Source organism: Phycodurus eques, chromosome 12, assembly GCF_024500275.1.
Source record: "Phycodurus eques isolate BA_2022a chromosome 12, UOR_Pequ_1.1, whole genome shotgun sequence".
In the NCBI taxonomy this organism is placed as follows: domain Eukaryota; kingdom Metazoa; phylum Chordata; class Actinopteri; order Syngnathiformes; family Syngnathidae; genus Phycodurus; species Phycodurus eques.
Window position 1 is genome coordinate 16,733,749 of NC_084536.1, and position 22,143 is coordinate 16,755,891.

A 22,143-nucleotide genomic window follows, 5' to 3' on the forward strand; every position below is an offset into this window, starting at 1 on the left:
GACCGCTTATCCTCATTAGGGTCGCAGGTGAGCAGGGGTGTATCCCAGCTGACTTTGGGTGAGAGATGGGTTACAACCTGGACTGCTCGCCAGCCAATCGATACAATACCATGTCTTGTTGCCAGTTCTGTTCCATAACAGAGGGGTGTGTCAACAACGGTGTTCCGTTTACACTTCACGGCATTCTCTGAACCGACCAGTGGGTGTAACATTCCAGTCAAGGACTTTACAAGATTTTAGTATCAATTTGAAAAGAAAGTCAGAACAACATCAACAACTGCATCTGCAAAGCTCTGTGCCGACATAGTCTAGAAACATACTGCAGCGCTATATTTTTCCACATAAGCAATGATTTTATACAGTTTTAAAGTTGGGGGCAATTAGGGGACTAACAATAATGACAAGGTTAAACAAGAATCAGAAGGACTGTGGCTGTCAGAAAAACAAGGGAAATTACCTTTGAATGAGTCAACTCTTTTCAATGTGTGGAGTTAGAAGAATGGAAAGTGAATCCTAGAAACTTTAAGCCACTAACATCAGTTTTAAGAAAAACATTTTCCATGCCACTGACATATGGCATTTCCCTTTTCTTTTTTTTTTAAAGACATCCGTTTGTTGCTTTCAAGGTGCATTTAGAGTGTGTGTGTGTGTGTGTGTGTGTGTGTTACACGCATGTTAATTTTAAAGCAGAACCTCAAAGGTCAATGGCATTCAGAATGAATTAAAGAAAAACAAGGGTACGGGTCAAAGTGTCTCCATTATCAAACCTTTATTAACTGTAGGCAATGTTATAAATAATTCCACAACATTCTTAAGAAAGGTAAAAATATGAAAACCAATTTAGGCACCAATTCAGCTTCTATACCACTTATCTTAAGGGTCCTAGTGAGCTGGCCTCTATCCCAGTTGACTGCGGGCAAAAGACGGATGCCACCCTGGACTGGTCGCCAGTCAATCACAGGGCACATACACGAGACAGACATCAATTCACACCATCACTGAGTGGGACCTGAACCCATACCGTCAGCACCAAAGTCAGGCAAGAGTACCACTTACACCTTCAGTGACCAATGTTAGCATTCAAGACTTGACTTCCCCCTCTTAAATGCGCTGACGTAGACTAGTCCACGAAATTACCAAAACTGGGTCTAGCCCACCTCCTGGTGGAGTTACGCCAAGCACAGTGCTCAAAGCCTTCATTCTTAACCTTAATGACAAACATGGGCTCTTTCTTATACGGACTACAAAAACCATGGCAGGAGTAAAGGGAGCTTTTTCGCTCTTCCCAAAATGTCTCTTGATAACTTTTAAGGCTTCGAAAAACACACACGAATCTTGATGGCACGTATACAGTGCAAGATCAAACAGGCATGCGATGCTAGCATAATTCAAACCATGCCGCATAGCTTCTGAAACTTAACATAGACAAGAACCCTCTGTACTTCTGTCACTCTCTTTGAGGGAGCCTTTTCAGAGGGACTGTGAGCTTTGCTGCAACTTAATGAATTGTGACTTTTATGTTGATCTCTGCACCTAAGACACCAAATGGCCCGCGAACAAGAAGTTGTGCACAACTAAGGCGTGCGGCTTTGAAAAAGCTGCAAGTCTCTCGCAAGCCTTTGAGCTGTGTCATAATGTTCGCCATGCGCTGTTGCACCATGTGGAGTCGCTCACAAGGAATGCTGCGAAGGGAGCTCAAGCTCAGCTTTATGCCTCACGTGTCATGTGGAAGACGCCACAGCGAGCGTTGGGGACAGGAAGGCATTTCCCACGCCTTGGCCCGCGTGAGCTCCAGGCAATGTCGACAACCTTCAACGCTGGAATTTTGCTGCGTCTTGGAGAGTCCAGAAGAATATTGTCAGTGCTAGACAATGTCTTATTTGGCTGAAGTATTAATTCATCACGCAATAAATTATTCATAATTCATCGCTAGGGCTCAGACTCGGCCTTTAAATCGCGATTGGTTATCCGTGTTGACAGTAACTAACGACTTCCGAATCAGAATCGAATCGTTACTCCTTGTGCTATTCCGAAATAAAGAGATGTCGTAGATGTCAATGCAAAGTGATTGTTTGACAGCCATGTATTGAAATGGGAACAGCGCATGCAGGTGCATTTTGGCTGCCGCTTCACCCTCCAGAAAAGTTTTTCTTTTTACCAGGTAGTTTAAAAAGGCTTACGTCACCAGGATCCCTCGCCATATCGTTGCCAAAGGTAGACACTGGGTTGGTTCTGTGCCTGCCTCGGTGCCATAAACCCTCGCTGGCTGAGACCAGAAGCCTGCTTTCTAACTAGCTAGCTACAGCTCTCGTCATCTGCCACACTGCGTTGAGTTTCATTTTGCCGCGGTTGCTTTCCACCAGCCATGGCTGCTTTCCGGCTTCGGTTGTGGCGCTGCCACGAACATCCGTGCAGCTCCTTGGGCTCGGCTATCGGACGCTTCCTTCTGCGCAGATCAACGTGTCGGTGGAGGGCTACGGCTATTTGCATCCGTGATCCATGATCAACTGCAAGAACGAACTACAACTGCGCAGATGCGCAGTGAGTCAAAATGCTGTCAGCCGTAAACACAGGCTTAAGATCGTGAAATATTTTGTATTTTTTTTAGGTTCATGCGGCGTGGCAGTAGTTGCAGCTTTTGTCAGACTAAAGAAGTGTGATATTCTAAGATTCGTTCTGATTCGAGTTCGAAAATTCGAATTCATTCATCGCTTTTTCAGGCCCACTCGAGTCCTAGTTCGAGTCACCGCCAAATCGTGCGCAGCCCTATTCATCACCCGGTCGGCCACGTGTGTCAAACGCGTTCTTGTCGTGGGCCACATGGTAATGGTTACAGCAGTGGTTCTAAAACACATTTTTTTAAAATGAACAAATACTTAACTCTCCAAGTACCATCAACATGGTACCAACATTCAAATACGGTAGCATAGTAGACCTAAGTGTTCATCAAAAACAAGACAAATTTTATTCCTAAAACGTATATTAATATTATTGTGAGCCACTGTAACATTATGCACATTTTGAACATTAACACGGCACTTAAATCTAGGAATATAAAAAAACAGTACTTAAAAAATGAGTCAATTAAAATATATTGCACATAAAAGTACGATAATTTTTTTTACCCAAATAAATTGTTAAAAAAAAAAAAAACATAAAGATTAAATGCAGGTGTATTGAACCTAAGTTAAACACAACTGAACTGTACCTAGGCAGTGATTCTTTCAAGTACCACAAGAAGGAGCTGTGTAGCCCACTTTGAGAATCACTGCCTTAGAGGATTGTAATGGCTGTCAAACCAAATGTATAATCACCTCATCATATTATTAAATGTACACTACACATTGACAAATGACTAGTTTTAAAGTCAGAAGTCGAGGAAAATACTTTGTACAACTTTAATGTTTTCAATATCTCAACATTATTAAATGTAAAGACAATTTCCAATTATGATGCAGGTTTTCGCAGGAACATTTGCTTCAATGGACCGACCACATGAAATAATGTGGCGGGCTGCATCTAGCCCACGGGGCCTTGAGTTTGACACCCGTGACCTAAACTTTCAGTACGGTCAAGATGCCACATGAAATTATCCACCTACCTTTATATATTAATAATTATTAATGAGCCACACAGGAAGGCCAGAGTTGAGATTCAAACCCCGAACCTCAAAACTGTGAGTCAGACATCATAACCACTCCTCCACTGTACTTCTCTGAACAATCTAACGACCTCCAGTACATGTGCTGTATCAAATACGCTGTTTTGATTATTCCAGAGAGGTATCCATTTAATTTGCATTATTATTATTATTATTATTATTATTATTATTATTATTATTGTGGTTGCAGTTTTCACTGGTGTATACATGCACCACATCATACAGATTGATGTCCAATTTTTTTTTTGTAATCATTTTACTCAGCTACACACATGGAAAGAGCATTTCAGATACATTTATTGTGACTTGTGAGATTCATGGTCGCATTCTAAAATACACGCGTACAATATATAACATGTCAATCTTTGTATGTACAGCCCAGCTGGAGGAGCCTCGACAAACGCGAATGACCCACAGCTCAAGTATAAAAGTGAATCGAGTGGAGCGGCAAGCGTACATCACAGGAAGGCCATATCAACAACAGCAGTTTGGTTTTAGCAATAGAGCAAGACGACCGCGAGCAGATGTCAAATGCGAGAGACAGATGAACGGCGAGACCTCATACCTGACCGGTTTGTGGAAATTTCAGAGGGAATCATGGCGCTGGTCCGGAATGGCCACTCTGCTTTCATTTGGGTCAATGGTGCAGAAGAAGGGGACATTTTCAGCAGCAGCCTGACTCTTTGTCAGCACGTTGAAAAAGGTTGACTTCCTGAAAATGCAAACAGTGGTGAAAGGGTGCTGTTGGATTTTAACACTATAATCCACCCAGAAACACCTCAGTGCCTAATGCAAATTGCCGACTACTGTAAACCAGTAGAGAATCCATAATCAAATGTATCAGAATGAGACAAATGCACCATGCTATGATCCCACAGATCAGCAAGAAAGCAACAAACGCTACAGACAATAACAACTGTCCAGCCTTTATAATGGCACAGCATTATTAACTGTAATCCAGGACAATCCCTTCACTCAGTGCTTCACAGTATAATGACAGTTTACCAGATCCTATAGATGTGAAATTGCTCAAGATTGCTAAAGTGCATGCGGCCCCTCTTTAGATGAAACGAAATTGGAGCTACTCTTGGGTCACCTTGTGGTGAGGAAAACAAGGAACAATCCACATCAATACAATGAGGTTCACAAGTGGACATGAGAATATAGAGTTTGTGCTTATTTACTTTATCCTATAAATCTTCAAGGTCATTACATGGAGGAATTGTTTTAATAGGTGACAACTAATAATACATTTAGCTGGAGCGGCAAATATCAAATATTTTTACAATCGATTATTCTACCAAAGATCCCATCGATTAATTGGATCAAAAAAATGATTTAGCATATTCAACAACATTATGTGCATGTGTGGTGCAGGTATTATTGTTGTCCACTTGGGGTCCCCAGCTTCATGTTTCACACTCTATCTGTGACTTTAGTGTTTGTGGCTTTAAAAGGCGGTGCCTGGCCTGGTGAGTGACGTGGGAGTCAGCAAATGAGAGTGCAGAGTCGTGAGCGGAGGTTAGCGGATGCCTCTAAACTGGCAAACAGTTAGCGGGAGTGCGTACTTTTGAGTCCCCGGGCGACATTTGTGGCCGTTGCAGCTTGTGTATAAATGTTTTTATTACGTGTCGTGTTTATTTTGATAGCGTTTGTTCAATAAAGTGCACCGGCAGCAGTGTTTATTTTTGAACACTTGTGTGGGAATTACAATACGTTCTAACTCGTGGTGGTAGGCTATGTTAAATTAGCTAACAGTTTTAAGAAGTATTTTGGAGCATTACAACCTGTCAGTTGACTTATCGTCAAAGCAAATTGTGAGGCCTGAAGGGCTCGACATGGAAGTGGAATATGACCTGTTATTACAATGTGTCACTGATGTTTCGCGAGGTCTTGTCTAAGCGTGTCTCATGTGCAAACAAGAGTGTGAGAGTGTGTGGGGGCGGAGTATGTTGACCTATCAAGCACTCTGCCGCCTGATACCACAACATGACATCAGCACAGAACCTTGTCAGGTTGTCCACCTTGCCAGTGACATTCTGAAACTGCCTTGACCTATCGGTGTGTGTGTGTGTGAGTGTGAGACTCTTCTTTGCTCTGAAGCAGCATCATGTCGATCATAATGTGTCCGTGTCCTTTTCTTCAACAATCATGTCATCTCTGAGCAACAAGATAGTGAGAAGCCCTCGCATGGCACTGATGTTACGGTGAACTGACATCCTTGTACTTATTGGTCACTTTATTGGGTACACTCACACGTGATGATCAAATGCGACAACCTAATGTGATACAATACGAGAGTTGCAGCCAAAATTCGGCCTTTACATAGTACAAGTAAAAAAAAGTGCAACCATAATAATCAACATCCTTTATTGTTTAATTAATACCGCTCCGTTTCAATCAAAACAAAGCATATTGTCTCCCTCAAGCAAGAAAATGTGTTTATCAGTAAGAAAGAAAAAAACACTCTACACAATTCTACTTTCTAAAAACAGGATGAAATAGAATGTAAAAAAAAAACTAAACACTTTGTGCATCATGATTTCAGAATTTAAAGCCCATTAGCATTGTGCTCTTTCCTGTGTGCGCATCTTTACCACCAGGGTGCAGTACAAGATTGACATACATAAAAAAATAAAATAAAAAAAGACTCAGTAAACTGCAGTAATATTAGTCATTTCATGAATATATCTCAGTATTGTTATATTGTCTGTCTAATGTGACCAAGAGACCTGGGGGGTGCCATCTAAGGCGCGGCGAATTCAAGCCATCGACGTGACTGCATACATCATGATCACGAGAACACAAAGCCGATGGTTTAAGTAGTTGAACACAAACCGATACCTGATGCTAGTTGATTTCAGATTTGTTCAACTTGAAAATCCATTTTCCCCATAGACATGCATGAAAATTAAATTCATGTAAAAAAACTGTCACCGCGTTTAAATGTGGAGTTTGTAGTTCTCAAGACTTTCTTCTTAAGCATGTGATGCCAGAACATCATGCTATCGCTGTCTTCCCACATTCACGGCTCGTATTTACGTTTCACCCCATTTGACGTCCAGTCTTATCGTCTTTCGCACAGCTGTACAATGCATCTGCATACTGCACATGCTCATGCATTACATTAGAGAAGGCCGCAATCTGACTAAATTGTCATCAACATAAATAATCTTCCACTTACCGTACATTTGGCGGGCCCACACTTCCTATTTTCGGTGACGTGCCAAAGCTTCTAATCAGAGTTGAAGATTTGGCTGCATCTTCTCCTTTCCCCTGTGGAGACAATATACATGTCACTCGTATTATGTTTATTTTCTGCTCTTTCCTCATAGCACACACCTTCTTTGGAGCCATTTCTCACACTTCTCTCACCTTAATGAAAGTTGACATTGGGAGCCGCATGGCGAGCCGACCCCTGCTTCCAGATTTTGCGGTCGAGGCTATCGATGCAGCTTAATGGGCAGTTATGATATCACAGTGTACTATATTATAAGTTTGCAGTGGCAACTGGGCTCCTTTCTTGACATTTGTCAGTGGCTTTATATTCAGTACACCACGCACCATGTCATGTCATACAAATTGCAATCCATCTTTACAAATGGAATAATGCTTATTGGCTGGCACATAACATAATAACACATTATCGTGGCTCATGCGGGGAAGTGTTTCAAATATTTTAGCTCTCTCTTAGGTGTAAGAACATATTATAAACAGCTACCAATTTGCTGCAGTGTAGTTCAATAAAAACAGAAGTATCATGAGTATCTTTAAAAAGGCAGTTGTTTATATATATATATATATATATATATATATATATATATATATATAAAACTCTGTGCAGGTGCGCCTAACATTGTGGCAGGTGGGTTAGCCCTCCATGCAATGTCTGCTGCAATGACAGCCATATTAATATTTCATGTATATGCCACTTTGTTGGATTTCACACACATGCACGTTCTTCTTACTTGTTGCAATCATAGCAGAGCATTAATGCTAAGACTTGGGCTAATTGCGCTAATGTAAACGTCATCTTGACAAATTGTTCAAATACTTGGTAGAGCAATGATTTGCTTGAAAAGCAATTCACTATGTTGTAATAGGGGCACACGCGTCGCATTTGCACTGTTTGTGAGAGACAGGCTTTCGACTGCAGGCGCGCACACATGAGTTCAATGTCCTCACATCAACTTCCTCTCTGCGGAGACACAAATTAAAGCACACGGGGGCACAATTGCACATTTAAAAAAAAAAAAAACACACACAAAAGAAAAAAACACATCGGCCAATAATCCTGCAGCCTGTTTAGTTGAACACGCAGAAAGTAAGGCGGTCATAATGCGCAAGTGAATGAGGCAAGTGCAGGCTCCAGAAGGAGGTCCCAATTCATCATTATTTTGTTTTGTTTTTTTGTGTGCGCGTGCGTGTGGATGCATTCCATGCACCCCCACTCAGACTCGTCACAGTGGACGCAGAGCGTTTCGTTCGACCAAATAAATCATCGCCTTTGTTTAAGGTACATTGATCAATCTAATCGCGCGTAATGGGCTGCTAATTGGCACACGGCAGTGCTCCCAAATGGGGAGCACGCTGAGCCAGACGTCCAACTCTTAAATTTGCACCGCGCTAAAACAGAACCCGAAGTGCCCTTTTTGTCCTCAAGCTAAATATTTGTTTTCCAAATCTAATAAAGAATTATATATTGCATATAATTTTAAAAAATAAATAAATAAACGTTTTTGTTATTGTGTTTATATTACCAAGGCCCTGTGAAGGGTCCACGTTACGATAAACGGGTTCAAATCTCTCGATCACATCCCTTTTCAAATATATGGTTAACATATAGAATTAGAAAATAACGTATTGCCCTATGTCAAATACAAATTGAAATGCCATCTTTTAAATGTCCCCTTTACACAATGTAATTCATTTTAATAAGGCAACATTTAATAATGTTAGCAAAATTGTCATGATTGCAAAACGATGTCATTTTCTTGGCAGCGTGGATTTTATTTTATTTTTTTTCTACTCAGCCCTCCAATGTGTGTGTGCATTTTTATTTCAACAAAATAGGCTCTGTTGACTGGCACCATTCATTCTCCATAATTATGCTCATTTGAATACTGTAATACACATGCTTCGGTGGGCTTTTTTCTCTCTCTCAGTAAAATTGCTTCAGCATTTAAAGAAGGGGGCAATTCACACAGGTTTGGGTGGCGGGGCAATTTTACATTATAAGATTATTCTTACAAGATATTTGTATTGTGATTTATTAAGCCTCCAATTAAATGTATCCAATGTAATGAAGTGTGTGAATGATTTGCGTAGCCATGTTGAAACTTGAAGAATATAATAATACACACGATAAATGTAAATGAGGCGTAACTGCACAGTTATGTAGGAAGTTCGTCTATCAGCAAAGCAGTCATCAATGCCACTCATCACCGTACTTGCATCATATTTACTATAATCATAATTTCAATGTTCATTGGGCGTTTTCGTGCAAATCGTAGCTCGGGCTCCCCTTTTGTGTGCACGCTAAAAAAAAAATAAATAAATAAAATAAAAACAAGTCTATAAGTGAGGTGTTTTTACACAACGAGCACGTATTTTATCCTGTGATGAAGTCATCCGCTGTCAACATTTTCTAAAACAGAAAAGAACATGGAGACAATTAAAAGAAATCCTTACCTCCTGGAGGAGTCACCCCCAAAACGAAGCAAACAAGACGTTGGACATTCGATAAGCAATTCATAAAAATAAAGGGAGGACATTAAAAAACGTCAAATCCAGTGAGGTCCAGTATATGTGAGCATGAGGGGAGGCTGAGAAGCGGCTGACTTGTGGGCGTGGCCCGTGGCGTCTCAACGCGCGCGCGCTCCTCTGATTGGCCGACAACTTCCGCTTTCCCGTAAATCGCTTCCCGATTGGCTGCGTGCGCTCGGCGAGCTCCACTTCAAAACAAGACGCTCGCTCCGACTAAAAGTAGTGCCGGCGAACTGGAGCCAGAACAGAACCCGTGTTGAGCCTCGCCGCAACACGGAGGCTCTGGATCACTCCGGATCCCAGCAGCTTGGAGCTCGCCGCCCATTGTCCCAGCCGCAGGACGCAACTCGGATATGGCTACCTCCATTCTTGGGGTGAGTTGTTTTCCAAGTGACGCTTGAGGCAACTTTTGCGAGTCCGACTTCGAATGTCAAGTCGGAGCGATGAGTATATGATGGTAGCTGTCGACGCGTGGTGTTGAAAAAGTGCCACTTTGTTGTTGTTCCCAAGCAGGAAGAGCCTCGGTTTGGAACGACACCTTTAGCGATGCTGGCCGCAACCTGCAACAAAATCGGAAACACAAGCCCCCTCAGCACTTTGCCCGACGCCAGCGCCTTCTCCAAGAGCGGATTTCACCCGTGGAAGAGATCCACGTCGAGCTGCAACTTGGGCTCGGCCCTGCCCGGCTTCACGGTGGCGACGAGCCGCGCCCCCGCGGGACTAACGCCGACGAGCGGCGCCGGCAGCAGCGCCTTCTGCCTGGCCTCCACTTCCCCGACGTCGGCCGCCTTCTCCAGCGACTACGGCGGCTTGTTCTCCAACGGCGGCAGCGTGTCGAGCCAGGAGTCCGGCCAGTCGGCCTTCATCTCCAAGGTGCACACGTCCGCGGAGAGCCTGTACCCGCGCGTGGGCATGGCGCATCCGTACGAGTCGTGGTACAAGTCGGGCTTCCACTCCACGATCTCCGGCGAGGTGGCCAACGGCGCGTCCTCCTGGTGGGACGTGCACACCAACCCGGGCTCGTGGCTCGACGTCCAGAACCCCGCGGGCCCCCTCCAGGGCTCCCTGCACTCGGGCACCCCGCAGGCCATCCACTCCCAGCTGAGCGGCTACAACGCGGATTTCTCCTCGCTCACCCACTCGGCCTTCAGCTCCACGGGCATCAGCCCCACCGCGTCTCACCTGCTGACCACCGGCCAGCACCTGCTGGCCCAGGACGGCTTCAAGACGGTGCTGCCCGCGTACACGGACACCTCCGCGGCGGCCAACGCCATGATCTCCGGGGGCGGCTCCTCGCGGTCGTCGCGGAGGTACTCCGGGAGGGCGACGTGCGACTGCCCCAACTGCCAGGAGGCCGAGCGGCTGGGGCCGGCCGGGGCCAGCCTCCGGAGGAAGGGACTGCACAGCTGCCACATCCCGGGCTGCGGGAAGGTGTACGGCAAGACGTCGCACCTCAAGGCGCACCTCAGGTGGCACACTGGCGAGAGGCCGTTCGTGTGCAACTGGCTCTTCTGCGGAAAGCGCTTCACGCGCTCCGACGAGCTGCAGAGACACCTGAGGACCCACACCGGCGAGAAGCGCTTCGCGTGCCCGGTGTGCAACAAGCGCTTCATGCGCAGCGACCACCTGAGCAAGCACATCAAGACGCACACGGCCGGAGGGGGAGGCAAGAAGGGCAGCGACAGCGACACCGACACCAGCAACCTGGAGACCCCCAGGTCTGAGTCCCCGGACCTTATTTTGGAAGGGGTCAACCCCAGGATCACGGTTAAGGACCAGTCCCCGCACGACGAGCCCTGATGGGGGAAAAGGACCCCAGCATCCGAACTGCATCGCACGGGTCTTATTTAATAAGGGAATCGTATTTCATGGGGGGACAATTAAGATCTCACCACCAGACGCTTCAGCAGTATTTAATGGTGAGGGGAAACCTGTTGAACTTGGACAATGTGAGTTGCATCCTGTATATGACTAACGATGACGTGTTCAATTCATGTTTTTATTGTTCTTACTAAGCTTGGATTGTTTTCATTCGTGTTGCTTACATCCTGAACGTCAGGGATCGCGTTTACTTTCCGATGCACTTTGTAGATATTCTATGTACGTGCACAGCTTCTTCAAACTTTCGTTTTTATTTTGTATTTTTTGTTGCTATAAAAAAAATAAATCTATATATAAATGTTTACCTGTATAAATTCACACTTATAAGACTTTCACTTTAAAAAGTAATTAAAAACACATTGAAAAGGCTTTTATTGTGTGATGTAGAATTTGACATCGATTTTTGGGCTTTATTTTTAATTGTCAACATGACTGACTATTTCCCCCCTATAGAGTAAGTCATTGCTTAATGTGGCGTAAAAAAGGCATTTCAAGGCCAAATGCAAATGCTGTTAAATGCTATTAATTATAACTTTGGACACATGCGCAACCCCATGTCTCTTGTATTTCAGATCAGGGATTCGCGTCTTGCTAATTTAAAAGCGAGCTTTTGTTCACGTGATGTTACTAAGCGGTTTCTTTAACAGAAAATCCAAAATTCTACAGTAATATTGCACAATCGTTTTTGTTTTTTTTCTTCTCTCTCAATAAATAAAGATTAAGGGGCAAGAAGTCAGATGCAAATGCTGAAAAACGCTTCTTGCCGGGCTCACTCAAATGTTTAATTGAAAAGGTTCAATGATGCTCTCAGACGTCTTTTGTGTTTGGTCAGCGCAGCGTCCAAAGTCTTTCAAAACGGGTCCGGCTGCTCAAAACATTTCATCCACACGGTCCCCTCGTTTTTTTTTTTTTTTTTTTTTTTAAATGTTAAACTTAAATGGGTGTAATGTAAAGAAAGTGGCCTATTTTTTATTTTCTTTAAACAGTGTGCACGCTGGCAGGTTGAAAGTCAGTGGTCAAATAAAACTGGACTCAAAACAAAATTCGGAGCTATGCAACACAAACTGGACCGAAAAAGTCATTTGAATTTGAACATGTACATTAGTTGTTTCGTCTTTTCGATTACGTTGATTATTTTTTTCGAGGAAAATAGGGGGGGAAATACGTCAGTTTGCCACATTTTAATCATGTACAACAGAAAATTAAGTACTTTTTCCTCAGTGTACAAATAAACGAAATAGAGTGACTGAAATATTTAGTAGATCAACACAACTCGAAAAATACCCATTTTAATTGGTGGCATCAACTAAATTGTATGCAAACATTTCAATAAATTTGCTCCACCTCTGTGCCAGTTTAAATGGAAGCAAAATAAACATCAACCACCCCATTTTGATTTATTTTAAAAGGTTGACGGCGGCCTTGCGCTAGTCTTTACTTTCCTTGTCGTCTAAATATTTGATTTGAAATATTACAATACATGGAGCAAAGAAAATTAAAATAACATGAGTACGGTGGACAAAAATGTTGGGTACGTGGTGCACGTCAACACAACAACAAAAAAAGGACTCAAATCCTAATGTAGATATTCAAACATGATTTATTTAATAACGAGAACATTGCACTCTGTCCAATCACAACGAACGCTATTCATTTAACACAGGCAACACAATGACTTGTAAATTAAAAGTTTTGTTTGTTTTCTTCAATTATATGACTCAAAAGCTGTCTAAAACATGACGGATTATATTGTAAAAACAAAACAAAAACAAAAAAAACCCTGCAGTAACCCACAGAAGCCGTCTCACTTTCTCGAGGCCGTCTCACCATGCTAACTGTGTATAATATTGACAGCAGTAAAGTGAAGCGGATGTTGATATTTTATCCACTGCTTCTCTCTACTGGTAGGAAAAGGAAATGCATGCTTCTTAAGCCCTGTCGAAGAAAAATGTCCATCCAGCGTGGTATAAGCAGCCCTCAGCGTTTTCTACTGCTCCTGCTTCTGTCTCTGCTTCGACTCCTGTCACCCGCCGCCCTTTCCTTTCTCTTCCTCTCAGCATCTCCTCTGAGGTGTCGCTCTCTGGCCCTCTCGCCGCTGCGGCTCCGCTCTCGTTTTCGTTCTCGACCACCCTCTGCCATCTCCTTTTTCTTCCTCCATTCCTCCCCCGGGCTCCTTCCTCTCTCCGTCCACGTTTGTCGATATTCTCTGGCGCGAGGGCTCGCCGAGGACTTCTGGCGGCTCTGATCTGGCCTCTCGGCGCTGTTATCCCGGCAGGACGCCTTCTTCTTGCTCTTCTGTCGCTTGTGGCTCTTGAAGTTGCCGTCGGAGTCGCTGGAGCTACTGGATGAGTCGCTGCTGTTGCTTGAGCTGTCATTGCTCTCATGCTTTTTCTTGTGCTTCCTTTTGCTCCTCTTCTTCTTCTCCTTTTTACTCTTTTTTTTCTTGGAGTTCTGCTTTTCCAGACGATCGAGTTTCCTGTCGATAAGTCACAAGTGTTGATGCCGCATACAACCACACTATTAGGTATACCTGCACAGTCTGTATCAAAAATTGTGCTTTTGATTGATGCGGTGAGAGAGGTATTATTTTAAATAACATGTTTATACTTGTGGTTGCAGTTTGCGGTGGTGAGGAACTGCACTGCATCATAGCAATAGCTTGACAAGGAAAACAAAATAATAAAGACACACCTCTCTGGATGATGCACTACGCTGTGTTCTACAATACTTGAAAACAAAGGAATTGTTTTCAAGTACATCTCACAGTCAGTGAAATATTCCATAATTTATTTTTTATGCACATAATTTTGATTATAGCTCAGAGCAAATGAAAACCCGACATTCACCATCTCTAGAAACTACAATATTACATAATAAACAATCAAGAAACAATGCAAATGTTATTTAATGTAGAAATTAGGCAGAAATTTGCCCTCTGAAAAGTATTTTCCCTCATTTTTAAAGAATCCATGTCATGTATGAGTACTAAAATAAATGGACTTTGCGACCATATTCTAATTTATTGAGATGCAACTGTATTTTAGATCTGGTAGTCCTTTACAAAGCATATGGCAACTATAAATCATATCCCAACACCACTTTTACATCAACATACTCAACCACATTTAGAAAAATATTAAGCATGAACATATATGGGTATAAAATATGTTCTTCTTACCTGAGGAGCTTCTGTTTCTGCTTTGTTGTTAAAGATTTCAAAAATTCCACCTCAGGATCTCCTTCTTGGTCACTCGCAACATATTCCTTCAAAATAAATACAAATAAATAAAAATTGGGTTTATTCACGACACGATGAACACATACAGCTCTGAAAAAAATGACACCACTACAAAATTTGTAATTTTTTTAATCAGTAAAGGCCAACTTATTTTGCGATTTGTAGTTATATATTTGAATAAAATTAACATTTTAGCTTTTTTTCTGTAAGCAACTGACAACATAACTTCCAAATACAAATGCTTCTCAAGTGTCGTGTGAGTATGGCTAATAGGCCGTGGGCACCATCTAGTGGTATGCAAGAGAATTACTGAAATAAAATACAAATTCAACATTTTGATTACAAGCATCACCCATTCTTCACACACAAATCACAGCACTACCTATGCTTGTAATAAAAACTGAGAACCACTGATTTAGAGCATTTATTTGGAGAAAATGATGGTCAAAATAGCAAAAACAGTGCAGTGGCTTTTTGGTCTTCATTTTTTCCAGAGCTGTACATTCACATCACGCTAAAATTATAATTTAATGAACTCGCTATGCCCTAGCAGTTAGTTACTCTTGAATCAAAATGCTAAAACACGACATTTGCTCTGTTCTGTTAGCACAGGCTAACAAAGGTTAGGCTGCCCTCTTTCAAGGATATGAGAATTGGTGTGTTCTTACAATATCTGTGTGTGTGTGTGGGTGTGTGTGTGTGTGAGAGAGAAAATGATTGCGTGAGACGATTACCTGTGCTGTATCACAAACGGTTGCGCTCCGATCAAGGACACATTTCTTCAGGGCAAAGCCACTGTTACGCATCTCAGCCATTAGCTCGGAGGGGTGCATGGAGGGACCTGTTAGCGCAAATCACAGCATCACAGCGCCATTGATGGCAGACCGTCGCCCGCAGCCGTCTCCGCAGTGGGACTTTTGGGGGCGGCTTTGTTAACGGGACGTCTCATCAAATCAAGTCACTCCTCTTCTGGGTGAGCAAATCAAACAATATCATGTTCTGGCAAAGCACCGGTTCGGGGGAAATCACAATACATAATGATTACTTTTTTTCTTCTTCCGCAGGGAGGACGGCCATTAGAGCGCCGCAAAATCGAGCTGTTGACGGGACTCTCCCGGAGTGAAACATTATTACTCGCTGACAGCACAACTATGAATCTGCTCAAGGTTGAAAACGTGACAGATTTAGCTCCCGAAATCTTTTGTGTTGGACATGAGCTCCACTCACTGCAAATATTATTCTGTAACTTGAATTTAAAAAAAATAACAATAATAATCGAGGACAGACGGGTAAGATCCACACGCACATCTGATCTAATACAAGAGATCTAACATTCAATCGTAAAACACAAACATGTTTTATTAATGTGGTTGCAGTTTGCAATGGTGTAGAACTGCTTTGTAATACAGAAAACTGTGTTTCTAGTATTTTTACTTCTTGTTGGTGTCTTAAATATAAACACTGTTGACTAGTTTGCATCACAGTTTTAGATAATTGCAAACAAGAACCACTGTAATAAACATTGTGTTAGCGTTTATCAATCATTTTAACAGTGGACAGCAAGGGTCTATTTAACCACAATAGTTACAGTATTTACCACAGACACAAATATGAAGAAGCCTGAAGATTTTGTTCCAACACCGACTGCAATTTTGAAGTATTCATAATTCCTTCCAGCTTGACTTGAGGCCTCAGTTCCAGCTGTAGAAAAACAGCCCTAATGCATGAGGCTGCCACAACTGTGCTTCACTGCAAGTGTGGTGTTCTTTTTGGTGTTGAGCAGTTTGCGCCAAACATACTTTCGGACTTGCGGCCAGGCCAGAAAGTTCAACCTTGCTTTTACTGGACCGGAACCAAATTTTCCCAAACGCATGTCGAAGAATCTGTAGCAGTCAGTTTGAGCAAACTTTCAGGCTTCTGCTAGAAAGTAAAATAAATGTCAGGAAAAGCCTACTAAAATAAATGAACTTTATTTGGGGTAAATCAGAGGCATTTTAAATGGTGTCGGGTGTGTGCTGACTCTAATTTAACATGACTTTAAAATTTGGTCAATTCTGAACACTGCCACATTCCCAGACAGTGTGCATGATCATGCAGCCTCATTATTGCAGTTGTTTAAAAAAAGATTTCAAAAAAATAATAATAATAATAAATTGAGTTGTACAGGTAATGGGTGACATCAACGGTTTCAGTCTTTACATGATTTATCTTGGTCTCTTTCTTTTCATTGCACAAAAACCTGGCATTTCAATAAAGGTGTGTAGATTTTTTTATATCCATTGTACAGTACATGTTTCTGTCAAGTGCACTGGTTGTGGAAAAAACCCTCCCATTTTTACGACACCATTCTTGATGAAACATGCTCCCCTGTGCCATCACCCCACGTCCTTGTCCCCACACGCACACACATAGAGAATGAGTTGTCCTAAATTGTAAGATCTAAACACTGCATCATCACAGAATGTCATTAATTTTGCATGCCTTACAAAATACTCCCACACAACCAATGTAAGAGGTAATGTGTAAAACAAGTGCGATCCACGTGTACCTGGCGTCTCCTCTGAACCCACAGAGCTGGCGTTGATGCCTGACAGTCCAAACAGAGGGCATTCTCTATCCGTGTTCACGTGACCCCATTTGTGGCATTTGATGCAGCGCACATTACGCACCTTGAACATGAACACAGCTTGGCATGTATTCAATTAACTTAGCTTCCGAAACACCATATTGGCACACTTAAGTAGATTGACAACTTGAGACAATAACACGCAATGCCATGTCGTCTTGTTTACATTTCTTTAGTGCAGATTTAAATATTAAATATTTTTCAATAGGAAACTTTAACATGAAATTTAACAAACATTTGTTGGTACGCAGGCAAATGACAACAAAATACCTGAATTCCAAAAGGCTGGTCTCTGATATTCATGTCATCTTTAGCATATCTGAGAACATAATTACAATTCTGGTTAAATAACTAGAGCATTATAGATTTTGAAAAAAGAAAAAAAAATGTTTTACTTCTCTCTAGGAGCTCCCTTCTGCCATTCAAACTTGTACTCCTCTTCTCCCTCCTTATAGAAAAATGGGATACAAATGAGTTTAGCTTGTAAATAATAAATAACATAACACAATTTTAAGGAAGCCCATAAAGAGACTGGAAAGCTCCATGAATTTTACCTCTGCCTTCTCCTCTGCAGTAGGAACAGGAATTGTGCAGCAGAGAAAAGCAAGTGTTAGGACTGAACATTGAACAAAAGTAAAAATCCAACACTTTTTTGTGCCCATTTTTCATGAGCTGAACTCAAAGATGTAAGACTTTGTCTATGTACACAAAAGGTCTGTTTCATTCAAATATTGTTTACAAATCTGTATACATCTGTGTTAGTTTGCACTTCTCCTTTGCCGGAATAATTCACCCATCTCACAGGTGTGACTAATGTAGTAAATCTGCACCTTTTAGAGCAGCCTTATTGTGGGCAGTTTTAGGATGTAGTCGGATTATCTCGGCAAAGGAGAAGTGTTCACTAACAGATTCATGAAAGATATTTGAGGTATTTGTGTGTGCGCGCACACGCACACACGTTTTGAAACTTTGAGTTCAGCTCATGAAAAATAGGCGCAAAAATCTAATTGTTGAGTTTATATTTTTGTTCGGTATACAAATAGAATTGGTAGAGTTATGATGACGAGGTTACTTACCTTTTGACGCTCCTGGTGGAGCCTCATACATGAAATTGAGGCCATTTTTAACACGATCATCCCCCATCAACACCCTAAAGGTGAGGAAAACTAAATGAGCACTCAAATATTCATTATGGTTATTTTTTGTGAAATATTTAAACCAATGTGATATTTATTAGGGCAGTGATTCCCAACCACTGTGCTATTATTATTCTTATTGTGCTAGACATAATTTACTGATTTTTCCTGCTGCTGTAACAGTGACAATAATGTCCTATTCTATTTTAATCTATTCAAAGAGATATAATCAGATGTGTCTGAGGAAATTCTCCAATTTTACTTAAATGGTCCGAAATTCCTCATTTCAGATCTCAGTGTGCGTCTTTCTCCAGATCCTGCAAGTATATCAGCTTTGTGTTCAACTAAACAGGCCCATATGTAACACCGAGTAAGCCAATTTGTGAGTAGATTGAGACAAGAGCATCATTACATACTTTATGTTACATTCCTTTCTCCTTTGGGGAGATTGGTTGATGTAAAATACATGACTCAAAAACAAAGACAACAACAGTGCATTAGGAGTTACCTGTTGTTGTAGGTGTCCTGCTCTTTCAGGTATGCCTGCATCAGGTCTTCCTGCTTTCGCTTATCGAAAGTGAGTTTCTGCTCGGCTATCCATACCTGCACAAGGAAAAGGAGGATCACACTTGGGAAATTTTCTGGAAAGTGTACAGCATTGGCATTCATACATTGTAAATTCTGTTCTACAAGCATGCCAACAGTAGTGCTAATCTAAAACTCTAGCTAACAAATACCAATTGAATGACATTCAAGGGCAATGCCAATGGCTAGACTGAGATTCCCAATCAGTGTATCCAATTTCACTTAATAATCAAAATAATGTTAAATAATCTCTGTTCATCCATCTATAACAGCGACGTATAGTAACAGGCAGAACATGTAATGCTCTTCTACTACATGGCAGAAAGGACAATTAACCTGTGTAACACACCGGTTGCATTTATGCAACAGGATAATGGCGTTGTATTCAATTAAAAAGGGCCAGAATGCACACTGAATTAGTAAATTTGTGAGTAAATTGAGTCAACATTATTATTATCTGCGTATACATACACTGTACAACCACAATTCCAATGAAGTTGGGACGTTGTGTTAAAAATAAATAAAAACAGAATACAATGATTTGCAAATCATGTTCAACCTATGTTTAATTGAATACATTACAAAGACAAGATATTTAATGTTCAAACTGATCAACTTTATTGTTTTTAGCAAATAATCATTAACTTAGATTTTTTTTTTTTTTTTTTTACCCGCACTCGTTTGCTACGAAGCCAAGCAAGTAACACGTGTAGAATGTGGTTTGGCATTGTCTTGCTGAAATAAGCAGGGGCGTCCATGAAAAAGACATTGCTTGGATGGCAGCATGTTTCTCCAAAACCTGTATGTACCTTTCAGCATTAATGGTGCCTTCACAGATGTGTAAGTTACCCATGCCATTGGCACTAACACAGCCCCATACCGTCACAGATGCTGGCTTTTGAATTTTGTGTCCATAACAGTCCGTATGGTTCTTTTCCTCTATGGCCCGGAGGACACGACGTCCACAATTTCCAAAAACAATTTGAAATGTGGACTTGTCGGATCACAGAACACTTTTCATCAGTCCATCTTAGATGAGCTCGGCCCCAGAGAAGCCGGCGGCGTTTCTGGGTGTTGTTGATAAATGACTTTTGCTTTGGATAGTAGAGTTTCAAGTTGCGCTTACAGATGTAGCGCCGAACTGCATTTACTGACATTGGTTTTCTGAAGTGTTCCTGAGCCCACATGGTGATATCCTTTACACATTAATGTCGTTTTTTGATGCAGTGCCGCCTGAGGGATTGAAGGTCACGGGCATTCAATGTTGGTTTTCGGCCTTGCCGCTTATATGCAGTGATTTCTCCAGATTCTCTGAACCTTTTGATGATGATATGGACAGTAGATGATGAAATCCCTAAATTCCTTGCAATTGTATGTTGAGGAACATTGTCCTTAAACTGTTCGACTATTTTCTCACGCACTTGTTCACAAAGTGGTGAACGCCGCCCCATCTTTGCTTGTGAATGACTGAGCAATTCAGGAAAGCTCCTTTATACCCAATTATGGCACCCACCTGTTCCCAATTAGCCTGTTCACCTGTGGGATATTCCAAACAGGTGTTTGATGAGCATTCCTCAACTTTCTCAGTCTTTTTTGCCACCTGCCAAATACGACAACGGAGACCCCGGACTGTTGAACAACTGAAGCTGTACATCAAGCAAGAATAGGAAAGAATTCCACATACAAAGCTTCAACAATTAGTGTCCTCAGTTCCCAAACGTTTATTGAATGTTGTTAAAAGAAAAGGTGAACATCAGTGGTAAACATGACCCTGTCCCAGCTTTTTTGGAACATGTTGCAGCCATAAAATTCTGAGTTAATGATTATTTGCTAAAACAATAAAGTTTATCAGTATATATTGTCTTTGTAGTGTATTCAATTCAATATAGGTTGAACATGATTTGCAAATCATTGTATTCTGTTTTTATTTATGTTTAACGCAACGTCCCAACTTCATTGGAATTGCACTTCCTGTGACATTTATATTTGGTGGTGTGCGGTGACATTTTTCTCATGTAAAATATGTGCGCCATAAAGGTTGTGAAGCACTGGACTGTCGTACACTGTATTTCTTAATTAATCTTATAGCCGATAATGAAGCTATTATCGGGCTTTTAATCCATTTTTGGCCCTTTAAATGCCAAGTGGCTGCAACTCAAACCAGGTGAAGGAAGGAAGCTTTGCTAGTAAACTAAACGGTATACCCCAGAGCTTCATTCCGCGACGGTAACCTTTACTGACCTTTTTGATATTCGACTTCGACGCAGGGTGAAAATCCTTTTTACACATGAAGTTGGCAAAAGACTTCCCCATGGCTGATAACCTAAAATGTCTATTGAGGGTTAAAACGAGATTTCAGCTAACACCCGTTTGCCTCGCTCCCCCCGGAAGTAAACTCGAAGGAAGCGGAAGTCGTTGATGCGTTCAATGTGTTTAGTAGAATGTCTTCTGTCGCCTGGGAAAAATAGTGAATACACAAGCATATTGTTTCAATACTTTACTGTAAATTTAAGATGGTCCAGTTTTAACTCAGCTTTTAAATTTGATGTGTCAGTCGAATAATGATGTGATGTGACGTACGTTGCATTTTCACATTTACTGATTAATATATATGTCATTACAGAACTTGATTGTAACGTTAGCGGTTGTATTAGGTATCTACTGTAATGCACGTTTATTCTTTGTTGAAAAAATGCTGTGTAGCATTTATTGCCATACCACATCCTGTATTTCTTTATCTGATCCACTAAATGGACAATCTACTCGTTGTCATGTAGGTTAGTGACAACGCATTTTAACTGTGAAATCTGACGATAAATAAATGTATAATTTATACTTTACTTTTGAATAATTTAGTGTATCCCAAACATCATATGTTCACCAAACAATACATTTAGTAATATATATTTTAATGACCCCATGAGTTATTGACCCGCGTCATTAAATGCACTAGATATGATTTAATATTATTATATTATTATTATTATTACTAGTAGTGAAATAAGATAGATTTCAATAAAAATTTCGAGGAACAAGGAACGCACCACTAAGGGTTACTTTAAACCGCAAAAGGTGACGTAAACACCAGAACAATGCAGGATGCTCCGGTAAAATACTATGTTATGTGGTTTAACAGCTTATGATATATTTATGTTTTATGCTATATTTTTTACGTGAGCGCATATAAAGAAGCCAGTAATGTAATTGGTATCGATTTGTGTAATGAAAAGCAGCCAATCACAGTTTAGTC

General features: G+C 41.4%; 2 protein-coding genes and 1 long non-coding RNA gene across 7 annotated transcripts in view; 1 reads left to right on the forward strand and 2 right to left on the reverse strand.

Annotated features, from left to right (window-relative positions):
- LOC133410963 (uncharacterized) overlaps window positions 1-9,418 on the reverse strand; it is a 59,901-nt gene extending 50,483 nt beyond the window's left edge. For 2 of the 4 annotated variants that reach the window (XR_009769601.1, XR_009769598.1), the window contains exons 1-3: window positions 9,353-9,418; window positions 6,846-6,937; window positions 4,227-4,373 (exon numbers count right to left, since the gene is read on the reverse strand). This is a non-coding gene — a long non-coding RNA (uncharacterized LOC133410963). Of the gene's footprint in view, window positions 1-457; window positions 555-2,180; window positions 2,351-4,226; window positions 4,374-6,845; window positions 6,938-9,352 lie in introns of those variants that run through there. The other 2 variants (XR_009769599.1, XR_009769600.1) reach the window with 2 other exon arrangements.
- Window positions 9,419-9,660: 242 nt separating this feature from the next.
- sp9 (sp9 transcription factor) lies at window positions 9,661-11,843 on the forward strand. 2 transcript variants are annotated; one of them, XM_061692664.1, is made up of 2 exons: window positions 9,661-9,801; window positions 9,938-11,843. In XM_061692664.1, exons 1-2 carry the CDS (start codon window positions 9,781-9,783, stop codon window positions 11,225-11,227), a joined length of 1,311 nt encoding a protein of 436 aa, XP_061548648.1. In that variant the 5' UTR covers window positions 9,661-9,780; the 3' UTR covers window positions 11,228-11,843. The 2 variants fall into 2 exon arrangements, with proteins under 2 accessions (XP_061548648.1, XP_061548650.1); XM_061692666.1 differs by having other exon boundaries at window positions 9,941-11,843.
- A 1,047-nt stretch (window positions 11,844-12,890) lies between these two features.
- cir1 (corepressor interacting with RBPJ, CIR1) lies at window positions 12,891-21,285 on the reverse strand. The gene is made up of 10 exons (XM_061692636.1): window positions 21,135-21,285; window positions 18,817-18,911; window positions 18,249-18,322; window positions 17,727-17,740; window positions 17,568-17,620; window positions 17,443-17,491; window positions 17,095-17,215; window positions 15,281-15,387; window positions 14,487-14,572; window positions 12,891-13,784 (listed from the first exon to the last, which is right to left on the reverse strand). The coding sequence occupies exons 1-10, from the start codon at window positions 21,204-21,206 to the stop codon at window positions 13,286-13,288; spliced, it is 1,170 nt and encodes a 389-aa protein (XP_061548620.1). The 5' UTR covers window positions 21,207-21,285; the 3' UTR covers window positions 12,891-13,285.
- Window positions 21,286-22,143: the final 858 nt, after the last annotated feature.

What these genes read in the sequence shown, in the direction of transcription:
- sp9 (XM_061692664.1), top strand. Translation starts at nt 9,781, where the DNA reads ATGGCTACCTCCATTCTTGGG. An exon ending in TGGCTACCTCCATTCTTGGG is followed by an intron (nt 9,802 to 9,937) that starts GTGAGTTGTTTT and finishes GTTGTTCCCAAG; the next exon opens with CAGGAAGAGCCTCGGTTTGG.
- cir1 (XM_061692636.1), bottom strand. Translation starts at nt 21,206, where the DNA reads ATGGGGAAGTCTTTTGCCAACTTCATGTGTAAAAAGGATTTTCACCCT. An exon ending in CGAAGTCGAATATCAAAAAG is followed by an intron (nt 18,912 to 21,134) that starts GTCAGTAAAGGT and finishes TTCCTTGTGCAG; the next exon opens with GTATGGATAGCCGAGCAGAA. An exon ending in GGGTTCAGAGGAGACGCCAG is followed by an intron (nt 15,388 to 17,094) that starts GTACACGTGGAT and finishes TTGCGCTAACAG; the next exon opens with GTCCCTCCATGCACCCCTCC.